The 18,961-nt window shown below is 49.9% G+C and overlaps 1 protein-coding gene across 1 annotated transcript in view; it reads right to left on the minus strand.

Moving 5' to 3' along the window:
- Nucleotides 1–6,678: 6,678 nt before the first annotated feature.
- Nucleotides 6,679–18,961, minus strand: part of reck (reversion-inducing-cysteine-rich protein with kazal motifs) — a 32,947-nt gene continuing 20,664 nt past the window's right edge. Inside the window, exons 11-21 of the mRNA XM_084703703.1 lie at nucleotides 18,248–18,460; nucleotides 16,666–16,802; nucleotides 16,324–16,464; nucleotides 15,675–15,863; nucleotides 14,190–14,312; nucleotides 13,925–14,096; nucleotides 12,662–12,857; nucleotides 11,062–11,272; nucleotides 10,881–10,954; nucleotides 9,884–10,039; nucleotides 6,679–8,798 (exon numbers count right to left, since the gene is read on the minus strand). Coding sequence (XP_084559829.1) covers nucleotides 8,577–8,798; nucleotides 9,884–10,039; nucleotides 10,881–10,954; nucleotides 11,062–11,272; nucleotides 12,662–12,857; nucleotides 13,925–14,096; nucleotides 14,190–14,312; nucleotides 15,675–15,863; nucleotides 16,324–16,464; nucleotides 16,666–16,802; nucleotides 18,248–18,460 — 1,834 coding nt within the window. The 3' untranslated portion in view covers nucleotides 6,679–8,576. The remainder of the gene's footprint in view (nucleotides 8,799–9,883; nucleotides 10,040–10,880; nucleotides 10,955–11,061; nucleotides 11,273–12,661; nucleotides 12,858–13,924; nucleotides 14,097–14,189; nucleotides 14,313–15,674; nucleotides 15,864–16,323; nucleotides 16,465–16,665; nucleotides 16,803–18,247; nucleotides 18,461–18,961) is intronic.

The following is an 18,961-nucleotide window of genomic DNA, read 5'->3' on the forward strand; positions in this document are numbered from 1 at the left end:
TTGGCTGAGAGCTTCACCACACCCCGCCCAGGCCAAGCGAGCTCTATCGTACGGTCGTAAACAATCAACACCCATCTCAGCGAATGCAGTTTTCTCCGTTCTGCAATTCTGTTTTCCAAGTGAAACTTTTCTAAACGAAAAAGTTTAGGTTGACGTGTCAATCTTGCTATTACAAACTAGATAGTTTATTGTTTAATAAATGAATCACTGGAAATAGACCTACATTATATTATGAGAAAAGGAGCATGGATATTAGGCTGGTTTTCCCTTAATGTCTATTACAGCAATCCAGTGTCATTCTGCGTATCTATGACACGGGTTTACACTTACACATGTAAAACTGTACAATTGTGAACTCTGTGACATGACGCGAAGACTTGGCTGCCGCCTTAAGACTATGCGGTCTACTGGCGACATTCTCATTAAGATGTCAAGACTTTTGTGACCCAAATCAAAATTCTGATGTGACAGATCAATGGGGAATCGCTTTCTCTTACTATTTGTGTACTCTGTGTAATTCTCTAGCCCTTATAAAGGCTATCTTTTCCCGGTTTTCTGCCACCATGCTGCGCGCATGCCGAGTGTTTACAAACAAATAATTGGTGTAGGCCTTTGGAAGCTTCTAGATTGTGAATCTCCGTAAAATTTAAATCCGGATGATGACTTATCGATAAAGAGTTGGTGACGTTCTGCGTGTGATAGAGACACATTTTCTGTTGATAGAAATGAATGGGAGGAATTCGTGTATAAACTGCACGTAAAACAGGGATTTGGCGTATATATGGCATGCAAAAGTGTAAACCCGCGTCAAATATACGCCCCCCTCTACACATACACAGACACACACCTCCCCTTCAGCCTGCCTGCGCCCCAGGAGGTGACAAAGCCTCTGACCTCCCTTGTCCCTGGGGACTCTGACAGAGATTGATGAGGCCCATTGTTTGATCCGCCTCTAACCACTGTATGGCCATGCATACTCAGTTTGCACTCAACTCCACTACCTCCAGCACCAGCACACTCCCCATCTGCTTCACACAGTAACCCCAGAAGAAGACAGGCTGCTTGAATCCAGGTGGTCATGGAAAGAGAGGTGCACAGTCATTCTGTCGTCAGTCAGTCAGTCAGTCAGTCAGCAGTGGAGTGAATGTTTGCCCCTTGCTGGAAAAACACATCCATCACAACGTAAAGGCCTGGTCTGTCTGTCAGTTGGCATTTGAGTGTGTGCCTGACAGAACAGACTGTGTCCTGACTGGAGTTCATCCACAGCAACAGCCCTGAGCCAGAGCTCTAGGGTCACAGGATTAGGGATGCCAGAAGAGGACGGGAACAGTTGGGCGCCCTTATCTTCCACTCCTATTTTTGGTAGTCCCAAAACATCCTGGCTGCACAGCAATCTGGATCCTGGCCACTGTGGGGACAACTCCTCACCCCCCACCCCTCACCCCCACTCTCAATGGCCCAAAGGGGACGTAAAGAACTGTGCAAAAGTCTTAGGCATATTTTTGTGTTGTCTTTTCATGTCACTGTTTCTCAAAGCATTTTTGCTTTACTTAAATAAAATGTGTTTTCTTTGTAACAAAGACTTTTGCATAGTATTGTATGTCAAATGTCAACGTTTAGTATATACTCTGTTACTATGGATTACAGGTAATTTGGTTGGGCCTAGTCTCACTTAATAGACTTGGGTTCATCTCAGGGGATTAACAGATGTGGTTCCCTGGCGCCCCTGGGCTGAGGAACATGTGCAACACATTCTTACCCCAATACAACTTTTGGTCAAGTGTTTAGAACAAGTCCCCAAACTTATCACAAACAATGACAATGCACAAGCACAACCCAAACTAATAAACTATTGCCTAGGCCGACTAGAATACAAATGTATTTCGGATTTGTCATTAAAGTCTGGAGTGAATCGGAAAATGGATTGGCCTGCTCATTAAGACACAAGCGGCCGTGCATCGAAGGGCACATTAACAGTAAAAGGTTCGCCGCTAAACAAAAGTTGATAATCACAGCCACAAATAATTCATAGATGATTCAAAGATATCAGATGACTAATCAAACACGTCGGCAACAACTGGCAAAAGGGAGAGAGCCATAGAGCAAGGTTAGTGGATAGATGGTGAGTGACTCAATATGTTTTCCAGCCTTGCAGTCTTCTTAGGGTTGTTACACTCACGTTGATGTGCTCCCTTCCAGTATAGTTAGCACCTTTTTATGGCTCATGCACACTTCCCTGGCAAGGAGCTTTCCCACAGTATCACGTTCCATGGGTGTGTTTGGTGCTCCTCTTTGAAGGCTGAATGATATACAGGATTGGAATATCTGCCTGGCTGCTAAGTAACCACCTCTGGGCTCTGCTGATTCCCCCTGCCTGAAGACCACTTCCAGGGGGAGACCTATCGAGGTGACCTCCTCAGCCATCTTGAACTTTGACGGGGGTCCAATCCCTTGCTTTTGAACCGTTAACGCCCATAGAGAGATCGAGAACCGCTTTTGATGTGTTTCCGGTGCACTCTTTTCATGGAGAAAGTGGTATTATGCCAAACTCATTTAGAAGGGAAATGTATGGCAGTAGTGATCATTTAGAGATTGCAACAGCACAGTCATTTACATAAAGCATGTGTCGTGCAGAAAAAAAAGGATTCTATTTCTGCTCTGATGTAAAGGGTATTTAAGGATAAGTAGGGCATGTGAATGATGTGATATCTTCAGGGAATTTTGTTGCTCTTGAGTGTAGATGGTTGAGGCAATCACATAAAAAAGGAGTAAGGAGAGTAACAACAAGTAAGTAAAAAAGGAGTAACAACATTTGTGCACTGTGGTGATTAGGAAACAACATCTAAAACATTTCTCTCTCTCTAGTTCTGTCTGTCTGTCTGTCTGTCTGTCTGTCTGTCTGTCTCTCTCTCTCTCTCTCTCTCTCTCTCTCTCTCTCTGTCTCTCTCTCTCTCTCTCTCTCTCTCTCTCTCTCTCTCTCTCTCTCTCTCTCTCTCTCTCTCTCATGAATTCCTTAGAAAGGTTTATGTTGATGTTTATTCATGCTTGACATTAGTTTCTAAAGACACAGATACACCAAAAGAGCATGGGAGGCCATTAAACTCATCAAGAGAGCCCACTGAAAAGTTTATCATTGATGCTGTGCTTTGATGTTAAGTGGTGTGTGTTCTGTGCCCCTGGGCTATCTAGTCTAGAGCATTGCTCATCTACAGAGAGAAAGACAGAGACACCGAGAGAGAGAAGGAGAGAGAGAGACAGAGAGAGAAGGAGAGAAACTGAGAACACGCAGACTCACCAACTTAGTAGCAAGGACTTTAATATACAACACAGTTCATTCACTTTGATAGAATTCATGACACATTTGTTCTTTATTTCCGGAACACGTCCTTTGTTGTTCGGCTGTACAAACAACAGATGAGATGAAGAAACCGTGTGTGTGCGCGTGTGCACGCATGTGTGAGTATGTGTCTGTCTCATCTTTCAAGTATCTCTCCAGTATTCTCTTTGCCGGGGTTTGGTCTCTCTACATTTCTGTACCTTACTCTTTTCTAGAATCCTTGCTCTCACCAAGATGACACCAGAGACATTGGCCACAACTGCACTTGTCCAGAGACACGGTACGGGTCTGGGATCTGTGAACAGGACTCTGAATGGAATGGTCATGTTGGATCAGAATTAATGTGTCCGAAATGGCGTTGGGCTCTCGAGGCAAGGCACTTGTCTCCTACCTTCCTCCTGCTTCACACAGGGTTGACCGTCACTGGGAAATGACACTGTGGACTACAAGTAGTGCTGGTCGTGACTCTGGACTGAGACAGCATGAGTCACCCAGGAAGTTAGCAGCATAGAAAATAATATCCGTGTTATTAACAAGCAGCTCTCTGAGTGTGACTGTGGTTTGATTGCGTTGGAGATGAGGTTCACTCCCATGGCTAGGACTGGGTTCGTGGTGGAGGTGCTTGGGATGGGGCCTCCCTTGGTGCAGGGATTCCGAGGAGTCTCCCTGAGGAGCAGGGCAAACGCTGCTCGGACAGTTTGAAAAGCAGGCTCTTGTGATTGGACAGGCCTGCCTGAGATTGGAAAGCCAATAAAGGTATGCCCTTTAGGCCTGGTGATTTGATGTTCTCTATAACTAATTTATCCCAGTGTACGCTGTCATTTCCCCCTTCCCCACTTGTTTGTCTCACCCACCCTTTCTCTGTTCCCCTCTCCTTCCCCCTGTCCGCCTCTCTTCCCTCCCTCTGTCTGATAATGAGCAGAGGGCCAGATGGCAGCAATGCTGGGTCTACCTCGGTGGACAGCTGGCGGTGTCCCATTAATGCCTGAAGAGGGGGCTGTGTCTGTGTCCTTAACCTGTCACCTGTGAGAGACTGTGTCTGTGTGTGAGGGAATGTCTGTGTCTGGGTCCTTAACCTGTCACCTGTAAGGGGCCTTGTCTGTGTGTTAGATTGTGTCCGTGTGTGTTAGGTTGTGTCTGTGTGTTAGGTTGTGTCTGTGTGTGTTAGGTTGTGTCTGTGTGTTTGGTTGTGTCTGTGTGTTAGGTTGTGTCTGTGTGTGTTTGGTTGTGTCCGTGTGTGTTCTTTGTTCTTAACCTGTCACCTGTGAGAGAGAGAGAGCGTTTTTCCCGGTGACACAAAAGCACAGCTCTTGGAGTGATACAATAAGGGGACTAGAATGAGGAAAAGGTGGCAGTGTGACAAAGCCACCTGTGGTGGTAGACATGTTACGACCATAACATGTTTGATTATCTTCCTGGCTGCGTTGGATACAACATTATTGGCATATTGATTGAGTTGGGGACTGTTTATTTTCTAGAAGGCTAGCTTTTAACCTTGGAACATTTTGTTTGGGAATACATTGTGATTGAGCAATGTGTTTTGGCAACGGCGTCAGGGTCAGTTTCTGCTGGAGAGTTTTCTGTTGAAAGAGTAAGAGCGGGAGAGAGAAAGATAGAAAGAAATCCCTGATGTTAGTTGTCCAAATGTGCCTGTAAGAGAGAGAGAGAGAGAAAGAAAGAGACGGTGAGGGTGGAAAGGTGTGTGCGAGTATGCATTGTTTGTTTCTTCCCTCTGCCTGACACTTTCCTATGACACTCAGCAGACACTATATCCTGACACTGTCCAACACTGTGCTGTGCATTTTTGAATTCTGTTTTCTATCAAGTTTCCCTGCCCAGTACCTATGCATGAGTGTACTAAGTAAAACTGACTGTCCATAGCATCGACGGAACTCAGCTGCAAGACGATTAGATCGCAAACAGAAAATCCAACGGGCTCATCTGGCTGAGCCATTCTAAAACACTTGTTAAAAGAGGGTTTTGGACCTCTAAATATAGTAGTTCTATATTAATGGATGCCATTTCAATCACAGTGTGCAGAGAAATACAGAATTCCATATCAAAACTGTTGTGAGCAGCACAGCACTGATGTCCACTTCCCCCTTGAATGTATTGGTACGGCCACTAAACAGCTGCGATAAATGCGCGAGTGTTTATTGTTCGTGTGTGTGAATCAAATACATTTTGGTGGAAAAAAGCCTGAGAACCAGATGTGTCCTTTAAGTGTTGTCGTTTAGTGCCGGGCAATTAGACACCCGCATGCTCCTTCTCACTCTCTCTTTCTGTCTCCTTCACTCTCTCTCCCAAGATTTTATCAAAGGCTTTTTTTCTACTGTGTCTACTGGGATTTGGGATTCCTGGAAATTCAAAGTTCACCCACCTCCCCTTCACTTCCCCTTCAGAATGCTGATCACATGCCTCTCTTGGTCAACTTGTGATGTGTGTCACAACTCATCTCGGGGCAATGTTTCTGCACAAGGAACTGCATGTTTCAGCCAACTCAAGGTCAGTCACATAGGGTCAGCAAATATGGTTTGCTAAGATGTTCAGGAAGAGGGGATCTATATACATTGTGTTTAGGTTTACAGAAAGTGACATAATCTTATATTTCTGAATGTGCTTATAGTTGTCCAGATCTGGGCTGCTGTTTTGCTCCTTGAGTGTCAGGTTTCACTAACTGTGTGTTATTTGACATTTTTGTGTCTAAGCAATCTGTAAACTGAATGAAAGATAAACCCATTTAGCACACAGTTACTGGGAAACACTTCCACTAAACCCCCCCCCCCCCCCCCCCCACACACACACACACACACACAGGTTTTTGATGCGCAGGATTTGGAGAATTGAATGGGACAGAGAGACTGAGTGATAGAGAGAGGAAAGAGAAAAACAGAGATGGGAGGAGAAAGAGGGACGGAGACCCAAAAGAGAGGGAAACTCTCATGACTTGTCACGGTCAGTAATTCCACTGTGAGTGTTTGGCTAAGCGTGAACATCACAAGCCGATCAAAGTTTTGCCTCGTAGACCTTTATCAGGCTCTAGACACTTCTATTTCCTTCTCTGCTCCCCAGTCACTGCCCCCTAGGGCCCTGGAGAAGAACACACACACACACAAACACACACCGAGACATGCATTCAGTATGCCTTGTAGAATAGCATTAAGGGACTCACAATCTACACCATCTTGTGGTGTTTACATGTATTGCAATATAGTTGGAGGATGGGAGAGAGAGTGGACTGGAAGGTGGCTCATGTTTCTGTTCTGTTTGCTTTTCTCCTCCTTCCTGTGAGGATGTTCACAAACATCATTCTATGATGAAACACACTGCAAAGAAACAGGTTTTGTACTGTAGGATCTTATTATATTTCATAAAATATGCATTCTGTTGGCATTTTACACACATTTTTGCAAGTACTGGCACCTTCTCATCTCTCCACAACCATGATGCAACACAGCGTTGATCAACGCAACGCTTCCGTGGTTCTGCAGCTCCGCAAACATTGGCAATATTACACATCTGATATAATTAAAAAATACAACAACATATAAACAAAGTTGAAAACATGAAATAATACGAAAGCCCATGTTGTGGGTTTGGTGCTACAAAGCTGCCTAGCAACATAATACTGATGGTGGAAAAGGGGCACGTTGGAGTGGGGGGGTTGAGGGGTGGAAGATGATGGGGTGGAGGGTGATGGGGTGGAGGGTGATGCGGTGGAGGGTGATGGGGTGGAGGGTGATGCGGTGGTGGGTGATGCGGTGGAGGGTGATGGGGTGGAGGGTGATGGGTGGAGGGTGATGGGGTGGAGGGTGATGGGGTGGAGGGTGATGGGGTGGAGGGTGATGGGTGGAGGGTGATGGGGTGGAGGGTGATGGGTGGAGGGTGATGGGGTGGAGGGTGATGGGGTGGAGGGTGATGGGGTGGAGGGTGATGCGGTGGAGGGTGATGGGGTGGAGGGTGATGGGGTGGAGGGTGATGCGGTGGAGGGTGATGGGGTGGAGGGTGATGCGGTGGAGGGTGATGGGGTGGAGGGTGATGGGGTGGAGGGTGATGGGGTGGGGTGTTAGGCATACCGGTGACAACGCATCAGGACGGCACAACGTAGAATACATTACATTCTGGAGTAAAAGGCTTCATAATTGTCATCATGCAATGAATAAAAGGACACAGAGATAAAAAAAAAAAAATGGCACAGATGATCATATCTCCATCCACTCTTTTTCTTCTTTTTAGATACATATCAAATATAGAACATTTCATCATTCTTATCGACATTATAAAATTATTGCATTGTATTACTTCATATTAGAAAACTATATGCAAGGCTTTCTGTGGGTGGGCTGACGCCAAGGGTAGCTAGGACAGACTGGGGTTGATTGTCGTTTTGAACATGGCTGCTGTTCCTTCATTCTCTTATCTACAGTCAGAGGAACATCCTGGATCCCTTTTATTGACTGTCGGAGCAGGGATGACAGTCTCCACTATAGTTAGACCATCGACAGGGCTGAAATAAGAGGGTGAACCGGGTTCGTCTGTGTGTGTAGGTGTGTTGTGTCGTTCAGTCTCTGTACCCATCCACCTCCTCGAATTTACAGATCATTTGTTTTGCGTAGGCGTGTGCGTTTGCGTACCTGTGTGTGTGTGTGTGTGTGTTTTTGTGGGTGGGTGCTCGTGTGTGTGTGTTTGTGTGATTGTGTGTTTGTGTATGTGTAAAAGAGGTAATTGGACCTCTGAGACACTGTCAAATGTCAGACTTTGAGTGCATCAGTCACACAAACGACTTAACTAAACCACCAGGCACCTACTTATGCGGCACTCTTCACTCAGACACACACGCACACACTCTCACACACACACACACACACACACTCACACACACACACACACACACACGTGCATGGAGGTGGAGAGCAGAAGGGAATTGAAAGCACAACCCCCACGTCCACACCTGCTGGAAATGAGATTAATGACCGAGCCCTCCGAGTGGGTCTAACGGCTGAGTTAGGGGCCCGGCTGCTGTCTTTCCCCACTCGCTCTTTCTCCCGCTCACTCTCTCCCTGTCAGACACCATTCTTTACAACGCTGACGCCGCGGCGTCCATGGGGATGATTGTCAAAAGCTTCAAAGCTTCTCCAGGGCTCCTGTCACAGGACAGACCCAGCGAGTCCGAGCCCTGAGTTCAACCACCAGCTTCCTGCAAAGGGAGGCTGGCCGGTGGGACTGGGTTAGCGGTGGCCTAGGCCCGGTTGGAGCCTGGGACTAGAGTGAGGAGCAGGCCCAGGGCCAGGCATAGGGCCAGGGGGGAGGGGGCCGCCCTGGGTGCCCCGGCGGAGACGACGGTGGAGGTCTTGACCTCGGAGGTGAGGAAGGCGGAGAGGGGGACGTGGGATACGAGGGTGGGGCTGCCGTAGTTGATGAGCGCGTCGATCTTCTCCGCCTCCTTGCTGCAGGCTTCAATCTGACAAACGCACACGCACACACACACACACACACACACAATAGTGAGGAAGGAAACAAAGAGAGTAAACATGTTGTCAGAGGGGAATGAAACTTTTCAAAAGAAGTCAGTTTGCTCATCCAAAAAAAAGAGATCACATCTAATATTAATAACAGCATGGTGTCTCTCAGTCTCTCATGCTCGTCCCTCTGGATGCGAGTGCTTTCAGTGCGAGCTGAAAGGCCCAGACGAGCCAGGGATTAGTGAAGACGTGAACAGCTCCACAGGGCTACTGTAGCCTGCGTAAGAAGAGTGTGTATTGATCATTGCCTGTAGAAGTATCCCAACCACCATTGGAATAATAAGCTAATCAAAGAAACAAATAGATAACGTGTAACTGCACCTCCCCTCGATACCCGTTTGTTATGGGGGAAATTGCCGTGTGTGTGTGTGTGTGTGCCTGACTGCCTGCCAGGTCGGTCTGGTTGTGTTTGCATAAGTCTTTTCTTGTCTGTGCGTGTAGCGTGTGTCTCTAACGACGGCCGTGCCAGCTGAAGACAAGCACCTGTAGAAGACCTTTTTGTTTGTGCACGGACAGACACAGAGGCTGGAGCTTACATAAGGCTGAGCTCCGCTTACATAAGACTTTCACTGCGAGCAGACAACGTCCATCTGTCAACGTACCCGCTATCTATACGTATGTACTGTGACGGTACTGTACAGCCAATGAATAATACATCTATCTGGAGCTCTCCCAAGCAGGCAACGAGGATCTGTGAGACGGTTTCACTCCAGGCATAACGTATATGTTTTCAAATCCTCCCAGGAGGGCACGCCTATGGAAACTGCATCTCGACGAGCGCGTGTTCCCCGTGGGGGCGGGCGTGCGAGCGGGAGGGAGGGAGCGTGTGCGCGTGTCGGCGTGCCTGTGTGTTTGCTTATGCGCAAGTGCCTGGCTTCCTGTGTGTTCATGCCTGTATGTGTGTGTGTGTGTGTGTGCGTATGTGCGTGCGTAGGCATGTGGTGTGTGTATATATGTGCACGCGTAGGTATGTGGGCCTTTACGTGCGTGTGCCTGTGCGTGTGTGTGTGTGAGGGGCGTGTACCTGCAGCGGCGTGGGCTGTTGATCCACGGGGACGATGAGGACGACGAGCTGCGAGTCGATGCTCAGGTAGCCGAAGATGTCGCACTGCGGCACGGACACGTGCAGCCGCAGGACCCGCAGCGCGTCGTGCACCGTCACTGGCTGGCCGTGGTTCAGCTGGGAGGGGAGGGGTCAGAGGTCGCCGGCACAAGACGAGAAGACGCGGTTAGGAACAAAAACCAAGCAAAGCGGTACACATCAAGTTTGATGGTGAACTCGTGGTCAGGGCATGGCTAGGGGTACGTTTGATCTCCACGTGATGAAAAGTTGACTGTGCTGCAGCGTGGGCAACCCGGTTATGGTGAGAGTTATGCAGCCTCGCGGCCTAGAGCCCTGACTCTAATCAAATGCCCCCCCAGAGGTCATTTGTTTGGCATTAGCAGGCTTATGGTTTGGCCTAGAGTTAATCAAATACTTGTGTTGGGGATTAAGGAGAGACTAATAGCCTGGATTTATGATTCATCGGATGTGAATGAGATGCTTCCCAGACTAACTGGCTTTGCAGCTGCTGACTAACTGTTACAAGTTTGTGTGTGCGTGTCTGTGTGTGTGTGTTTGTTTGTGTGTTTGTGTGTTTGTGTGTGAGAGCGTCTTTGTGTGAGGGAGCGTCTGTTTTCTAAGATCCGGCCCTAGACAGTTATTCTGAACACGCAGGGAATTTCAGGCAAGGACATGTGATGTTGACGATAGCGTCAGCGTACAGCATGGACAGCACAGTTGGCGACCGTAGATCTGAACCTCCCTCTAGTGGTCAACAGGTGTCACTACGGATACCACGCCACACCCTCATCTCGAGGTGAACGACGGAGAGAGGCGTCGCATCCAGTTTCTCCTCCACAGTCAGTTATGGAGGAAATGAAAGTGGACACGTCTGAGGGGCTGAGAACAATGAGAAACCCCCATATTGAGTGAGGGGGCAGAGGTTGGAACACAGCCCTGTGGCGAGGCGGAGACTCACTTTAGCGAAGACGTCCATCTGCAAGCTGCTCCAGAGGATCTGCAGCATGCCAGCACACAGAGGGCAGCAGGCACCTGCCAGGCACACACACACACACACACACACACACACACAGGGGTCAAAGGTGAGACGGCAGGAAGTCGAAGACGCCTCTTGTAATCTCATTGGGGCGTCAGCTGACCTGGGGGCATGACGGGGGTGCAGCCCGGAGTGGAGAGGGGGGGGCAGGGGGTCATGTTGCACCCCGAGTCGGACGCAAACTCGGACACCACCCCCACGGCGTTGCACGGGCCCTCGTAGTCGACGGCGACGCGGTCGGAGAAGGCCTCGCAGACCGTGTTGTACGTCTCGCCGTTGTGGCCACACACAGGCTTGGGGTTCCTGCAGGCATCCTGCAACACACACACACACACACACACACCAACGCAGATACACACACACATCCAGACACACGCACATGCCGACAGACAAAAGCACAAGGCTGTTAAGTTCTTTACCTATTGTCTCTGGAAGCGTTGCTATGTGACACCAGGCATGGGCTGTGTTCTAACGAGGTCAAATGGCCCTAAAAGACTGCGGTCAGCAGCGGTTGAGGAAGGTTAACCTGATCCTGCAGTACCTAACCACAGTAGCGGAATACCAAGCATCCAAACCACAACACCCACCCCCACCGCTCTGGCTGCCTCCAGCCTCTCTCGCTGCCTCGCTGCCTCGCTGCCTCACTGCCTCGCTGCCTCACACCTGCAGAGCGCTCAGCCAGCAGCCGTGTTCAGAGATAGCAGCCTTCTCTCAAAGAGCTGCACAACACACAGAAGGTAATCCTCACCCACGAGAGCCCGGAATAAGAGTCTGCAAATGTGTGCATCTGTGCGTGAGAGTTTGTCGTCGGGTTGGCAATGTGTGTGTGTCTATGTGTGTGTGTATGACAGTGTGTGTGTGTCCAATGGGGGGTTGTTTGTGTCTGTGTGTGTGAGGGGGGGTTGAGTGTGTGTCTGTGTGTGTGTGTGTGTGTGTGAGGGGGGGGGTTGTTTGTGTGTATGTTTGTGTGTGTCAGAGAGGGGGCTTGTGTGTTTGTGTGTGGGGGAGGGTGAGAGGGCTGTTTGTGCTTCTGTCGCTGTGTGTCCATAAGCACCAGTTGGGGTGTAGCACCGTGGTGGTGCTCCTCTGTATCTGTCTGACAGAATGTGTTCTCACCAAGCTGACACCAGAGAGAAGCTTTTCACTGCAGCTCAGAGAGGATTACTTTCATTTCACTGACTAATCGGTACACACACCTCTCCATGGCACACACACACACACACACACACACCCCACCCTGGTTCTGTGATTCAGTGTCAGGTTATTTTCCCCAGAGCATAGTGCCGACGGGCACCAACCCTTTTATGACTGAGCAAATATGAAAACAGAGAACGTGTGTATAATGTGTTTTTTTTCTTCCAGAAGCTTCTGAATGCAGCTTGTTCAACCACGAAGACGTGGTGATACGAACTGCGATTCTCAAGCTGTGAACCGTGTTTGCGAAACACTCCATCAATCTGTACACCTCCAGTCTCCACCCTGTTCCTGAAGAGCTAACCCTATTTAACAGGATAAGAAGCACATTATTTAAATCAAGTGAGCTGGATTACAGTCGGATCTTAAACCTACAGGAAGGCCATTCTCCAGGAATCAGAGTTGGAGACCCCAGCAAAACACTCCAGTCCTCTACACACACCCCACTATGCAAACTAGTTCTTTTAGCGTCAAGCGATCGACAGCGCTGTGGGCGTCCTGGCTCCTACCTGACACTGGCCCATGTAGGCCAGGGTCTTCCCCGTCTGGTACAGCTGGCACAGGTTGGTGTGGGGGTTGCCGTCCTTGTCACAGGCGGGGTCCAGGTGGGTCTTGTCGCAGGCGGTGGTGCGGCCCACGCACTCGTACTGGTGACAGGGCGCGGCCAGCAGGTCACTGAGGCACACGCGCCTGTTAGGGATGCACCTGGGGAGGGGGGAGGAGCCGAACCAGGAAGAGGGAAGGGGGTTAGACCGTTTTCCAAAGCAGTAAAGCATTTCACCCTCTGGCTTTCTTATATATGTTTTGCATTTGTCATGTTTTGTTGGACAGCATGCAAGTGAAGTGTGGCAGGAATGGCAGGGAGAGAGAGAGGAGGGAAGACATGCAGCAAAGTGCCAAGGCTGGATTCAAACCCAGGCACTAGCCCGGTGTGCTGCTGGATGGGAAGGGTGGAACACCAACCTCCTTTCAGTCACCTGACTGAAGACCATGGGGTCTCCGCGGCAACGCCACCGCAATGCGTCTGCACCAATCAGGTGTGAGGACGGGCGTTGCCCAGCAGTTTTATTGTCTTGTTTACCAGAGAACAAGAGGGTTTAGGGGGTGAGGACTGAGACAGATTGTCTGGGTCTTCGAAAAAGAAGAGATGTTACGCCAGGGTAACAGCAGACATTTATCTTTACACCCTAGAGGTCGGGGAGAGAGGGAGGGAGGGGACGGGGAGGTAGGTATGTTCAGAAAGAGAGTGAGAAGGGATGAAGGGAGGGAGGAAGAGAGGGAGGAAGAGAGCAGCAGTATCACAGTTGAATGGCTTTGGACTACTGTTTACTACTGTTGTTCTCTGTCTCACTCTCATGTCTCTCCCTCGATGAGGCAGCCTACGTAAGAGAAAGTGAAGGATGCTGGGTAAAGAATGACCCCTCTCTGTGAGCAGGGAGTTCAAGGCGATGGGGGAAGGGGGGGGGTTACAACAACACACCCCATACCCAAAGACCCTTATAGCCCGGTTACCCCCGGCAACTTAGGGGGGCCCCAGCCTAGACCCACCTGAACAAACAACACAGCTGTCAATCATAGAGAGAGAGAGACAGAGAGAACGACAGAGAGAAAGACAGAGAGAGAGAGACAGAGAAATGACAGAGAGTGAGAGTGGAGAGAAAGTGAGAAAGAGAGAGAAAAGGCTGAACAGCAGGGGGCCTCTCCCCAACGGTGGCCTGGTCTCCCCAGCTCCCCTGTGGGACAGGAGGAGAACTGCAGCAGCAGTCGCTCACCTCTGGTTCCTCTGACAGGGGTTCGGGGAGCAGGGGTCGTTGCCACGGCAACGGCCAAACAAAAACTGGTGGTCCTTGAAGCCGACACAGCGCGCCACACACGCGCTGGGGTAGGTGCGTCCGTTATTGGCACACACGGGGACGAAGCGGTCCTGGCAGCCACAAGGCAGACCTGCACGGACACGAGAGGGGTCAGTCGTAGATCCTTCTAGACCGTCCCTCACGCACAAGGACACGCAAACACACGCTTTCCCCACGCACTGACCCGTGAAGCTCTGGCGGTCCTCGTTGGAGCTGTCTGCGCTGAGGCACTGGCGCGTGGAGCAGACGACCTCGCCGGCGAAGCAGGAGCAGGGGTGGCAGTCCACCCAGAAGGACGTCCCGTGATCTGGAGACACGCACACGCACAAACGCACGTCAACACAAACGCACGTCAACACAAACGCACGTCAACACAAACGCGTGTAGAAACACGCACGCGCGCGCACGCGCGCGACACTCCAATGACGCACACTCCGCTCGCTTGCGGACACATGTTTCTTTGAATCCTTCCTAGAGCGGCACAACGCGAGCCGCTCTAACACAGCTCTCCTACGGGACCCCCGGCTCGTCCGGGTGTTCTGGAACGGACTGCTGTCCAGGCCTTCCACATCTGTGTCCAATAAGACCCCAAACACATGACCCGGGTGGTTGTGGAGGGGAAAACAAACATAAAAGCAAAACCAATAAACTAGTTTGGGTTCAAACAAATGTAGATTCAAAACCAAACCAGAGAAAGAGGGGGAAGGAGAGGAGGAGTGGGGTGGGGAGAAGGCCCTGACGAAGTTTTTGTGTTGTTTAGCGGTCTGACATGTAGAGGTTGTGGCTGTACCACTAGGGGGCGGTGATACAGAGGGATCATGGGCCATGTGGTTCCTCAGAGGATGTGCGGTTTACTTTACTCTCTACAACTTCCTCCCCTCCCCCCAACACATGGTGTGGTTGAGAGAGATAGAAAGAAGGAAGAGAGAGAGAGAGAGAGAGAGAGAGAGAGAGAGAGAGAGAGAGAGAGAGAGAGAGAGAGAGAGAGAGAGAGAGAGAGAGAGAGAGAGAGAGAGAGAGAGAGAGAGAGAGAGAAAGAAAGAAAGAAAGAAAGAAAGAAAGAAAGAAAGAAAGAAAGAAAGAAAGAAAGAAAGAAAGAAAGAAAGAAAGAAAGAAAGAAAGAAAGAAAGAAAGAAAGAAAGAAAGAAAGAAAGAAAGAAGGAAGGAAGGAAAGAAAGAGAAAGAGAGAGGGTCGCGCACTAGCAGCATGCTCCTTTTCAAGTCCTCCCAGTGACATTTGGTCATGGCGGGCGAGAGTGGGACCACAGGAAGGAAATGGCAGCATGCGGTCGCTTTCTTTTCTGTTTTTCAAACGCAGCATTTCAGGGGAGAAGAGGGGGGGGGGGGAGAGAGAGCTGTTTCCACAACACGAGCCCCATGCCGTCACAGGCAGGGGTCGGGGGATTCAGACCAGGGTCAGTTCTTCACCACAAGCTCCTCCTTTCATTTCCCCCCCCCCAACATCAGAAACCATCGAGACATCTCAAACGAAACATTTACACAGATCTGCAGTGTCTCTCGAGTCGTAGTAACTCCCAACCTAATGATGACCTCCTTGGTTATCGACACCTACAGACTGCTGCAAGCGGGGGGGGGGGGGGTCAAAAATATGTGAGGCGTCCGGACTCGGCGCGTCACAGGTGAGGAAGATCGGACGTGATGCACTCACTCTTCCTCTGCCCTCCCACGATGCAGGTCTTGGTGGTGTCCAGGCAGGGCATGTCGGCGCAGCCCTCCAGGCGGCCACTGGGGCTGCAGGTGCACACCTCGTAGCAGCCCACCTGGGCCCTCCGCCTGGGCACCTGGATACGGGCGTCCATGGGCACCAGGAACTCTGACGCCTCGCCCAGCTTACAGGCTTGTGATATGGAACACACACACGCACATTCACCATATACACACACATACGCACACGCGCATGTAAACACACACAAACAGACAGACACAGAGAGAGGATAACCCAGTGGGACATACTGCAAACTTCACGTTTGAGCTTCTTGTGCATAAGTGTAGTGCAGGGGTCTCCAACACTGCTCTTGAAAAGATACCGTCCTGGAACCTCACAACCAAGACATTGCTCCTGGAGAGACATTTTCCTGGAGATTTTTTTGGTGTCACTCTCTGTGTCACTAACCGGATTCACATGAACACATTAACCAGCAATTTCTTAGAATAAAGTGTGCTAGATTAGGGTTTGGAGTGACAACCTACAGTCCAGTACGGTGGTTTTCCAGTTACAGGTTGGAGAGCCTTGCGGTGGTGTATTTGCTCAAACTGTCGCCCTCTAGTGGTAGGAGGAGACAGGATGCACTACCTACCTGGCACACAGAAGTAAGGATGGCAGTTGTGCTCGTCATGGCAACCCTTCCTGTTGACCTCACACAGGTGGTTGCTAGGGCAGGGGTTGGGGTTGCAGGGGTGGATGACTTCCTCCATGTAGTTGTCTATGGAACTGGGAGCTGGGGAGTGAGGTAGACAATTTGAGAGTACACACTTTTATTTGAAAAAAGGACGGCACAACAAATATTCAACTCAATAACACACACACTATCTCTCTCTCTCTCTCTCTCTCTCTCTCTCTCTCTCTCTCTCTCTCTCTCTCTCTCTCTCTCTCTCTCTCTCTCTCTCTCACACACACACACACTTTGTGGGCTACTGACTGAGGTATCTGTGGAGGGGGATGCAGCGCTGGGGGTCGTCCGTGGGGGACAGCAGGTCACAGATGCGCTCGGCCGTCTGGCCCTCGTGGAAGAGCTTGTGGTCGCCACACTGGGTCAGGATGTCCACACAGTCCGACCTGGGGGAGGAGTCAAGAGGCGGAGGATGTTCGACATAGCGTCTACAGGAACGTTGTCAAGAATGAGAAGCATTTTCGGGGCTACGTTCAAAGGCCCGAGCAGCATTTTTGTGTAATGTGGCCTATTTCCCCTGAGTCATGGAGGAGTTTGGCCTCTTTGAAGTGGCTTCTTCCCTCCCAGACCATGCCTGCTACAGGCCCCCGTAGTACAGACACTCCCAGCAGTCTCTCTGGCAAGCCTGCGCCGATATCCCACCGTGTCATTTCCTGTCTGACTCTGTCTTGTTGCTATCCTTCAACCCCCCTCTGCTCTTCCATCCGTCAGCGGTGTCACACACAAACACTCTCTTTCTTGCTCTCTCGGTCTATTTTCATACATACATACACACACACACACATTATCTCTTTCACACAATCTTTCTTGCGTTCTCTCTCGCTCAGGTTACACACACAAACATACATTTCCTCTCTCTCACACACACATACATTTCCTCTCTCGCACACACACACACAAGTAAACGCTTGCACAGACTTGAGCAGGGGGACGCCTGTGTTTAGGTTTACAGGGCAGGGGCAGATGCTGCCAATCACAGGCTTGACTAATGCACACGAGGTCCCGCCCCACCATCAATCAATGACAAGGGGGGAGGGGGGAATGGGGCGGAGGAGGCTGGAGGAGATGGACAGGGAGGTGGGTGAGGCTTTGTGGAAGACGTGAAAAGATTGAAGGGGTTGGTTGATGGGGGTCGAGGGGTGGGGGGGCAGACCGTATGAAGGGTTAGCGTGAGGAGGGATAATCCGGAACAAGCTCCGACACAATGACTGCAACACACGCGCCTGTGTGTGTGTGCGACAGTGTGTTGGCCTGACATGCGTGTGTGTGTGTTTACAGGCCCAAGGGGGAGTGCTGGGAATGTACGTGTAAATAAAGGTGTGTGTCAGCACGTCTCCCTGTCACACACGTGTGCCCGCGTGTGAATGACACTGCGGTATGGAATGTCTGTCTCTGACCACACTGACTACACCACAGAGCCCTGACACACACACACACAGGTCCAGGTGGGATTTCTCAGTGACAGGATCTATAGATGTATACACTGAGGGAAGGACTGAGTCAGGTCTTGCAGAGACCACAAAACACTCCATTCATCTCTCTCTCTCTCTCTCTCTCTCTCTCTCTCTCTCTCTCTCTCTCTCTCTCTCTCTCTCTCTCTCTCTCTCTCTCTCTCTCTCTCTCTCTCTCTCTCTCTCTCTCTATCTATCTCTGTTTGAGGACGAGAAAGAGTAAAGCAGAGCAGTATAGAGAAAAGTAGAGTATGGTATTATAAATTTTAGGCGTAGAGTCAAGACTGCCACAGACTATGGCAGAGTACAGTAAATAAATAATGATTAGTAGTGAAGTAGAGAGAAGGGCCAAGCAGAGCATATGAGAGTGGGTTCCCTACTTGCAGATGACTGCTCCTCGTGACTTGCTGTAGCAGGGTTTGATCTGCAGAGCGCAGGCCACGGCCTTCCACATCTCCGGCCTGCACTTCCTGATGTCCAGGACTGGGATGTTCATGAACGGCATCTTGATCGTCCCATTGGACCAGAGCTTGATGTCATTCATGGCTCCCTGATCGGATTGGATGTTGCAGCTGCGAAACAACTCTGTGGGCCTATCGGCAAAGAGAAACAGGAGAAAAATGACATCACGTTTGTATACGAGCACAGGCTAGAGGCAGAGCACAAACACGTATCCAACAATTATCGTGTTTTTCTGATTTCTAATTAAACTAGGTTAACAGTAGAAATACACACTAGCAAGTGTATTTCATGTTGGCCCATTGCAGCAAGCTAATTGGTCTGTCCAGAGCGAGCCATTTGATTTGTGGGATGGGCCTAGCATGGGTCATCTAATTGGAGGGTTGAGTGGGAGGCAGATTTACAGACAGAGGCTGGGTGTGGTCAACTGCTACTGATCTCCTTGTTAGAGCCGGGTTTGTTTACAGTCTTAGAGAGGGTGTTTTTGTGTGAGTGACTGTGTGCTTGCGTGAAAATGTGTGTGTGCGTGCGTGCATGTCTGTGCATGAGTGTGTGTGCATGAGTCTGTGTGCATGAGTGTGTGTTTGAATATTGTCAACAGGGTCTCATCATCATCCTGAGCTGTGACCATAATG

This window comes from Hypomesus nipponensis, chromosome 8 (genome assembly GCF_054491055.1).
Source record: "Hypomesus nipponensis isolate SF chromosome 8, ASM5449105v1, whole genome shotgun sequence".
NCBI lineage: Eukaryota > Metazoa > Chordata > Actinopteri > Osmeriformes > Osmeridae > Hypomesus > Hypomesus nipponensis.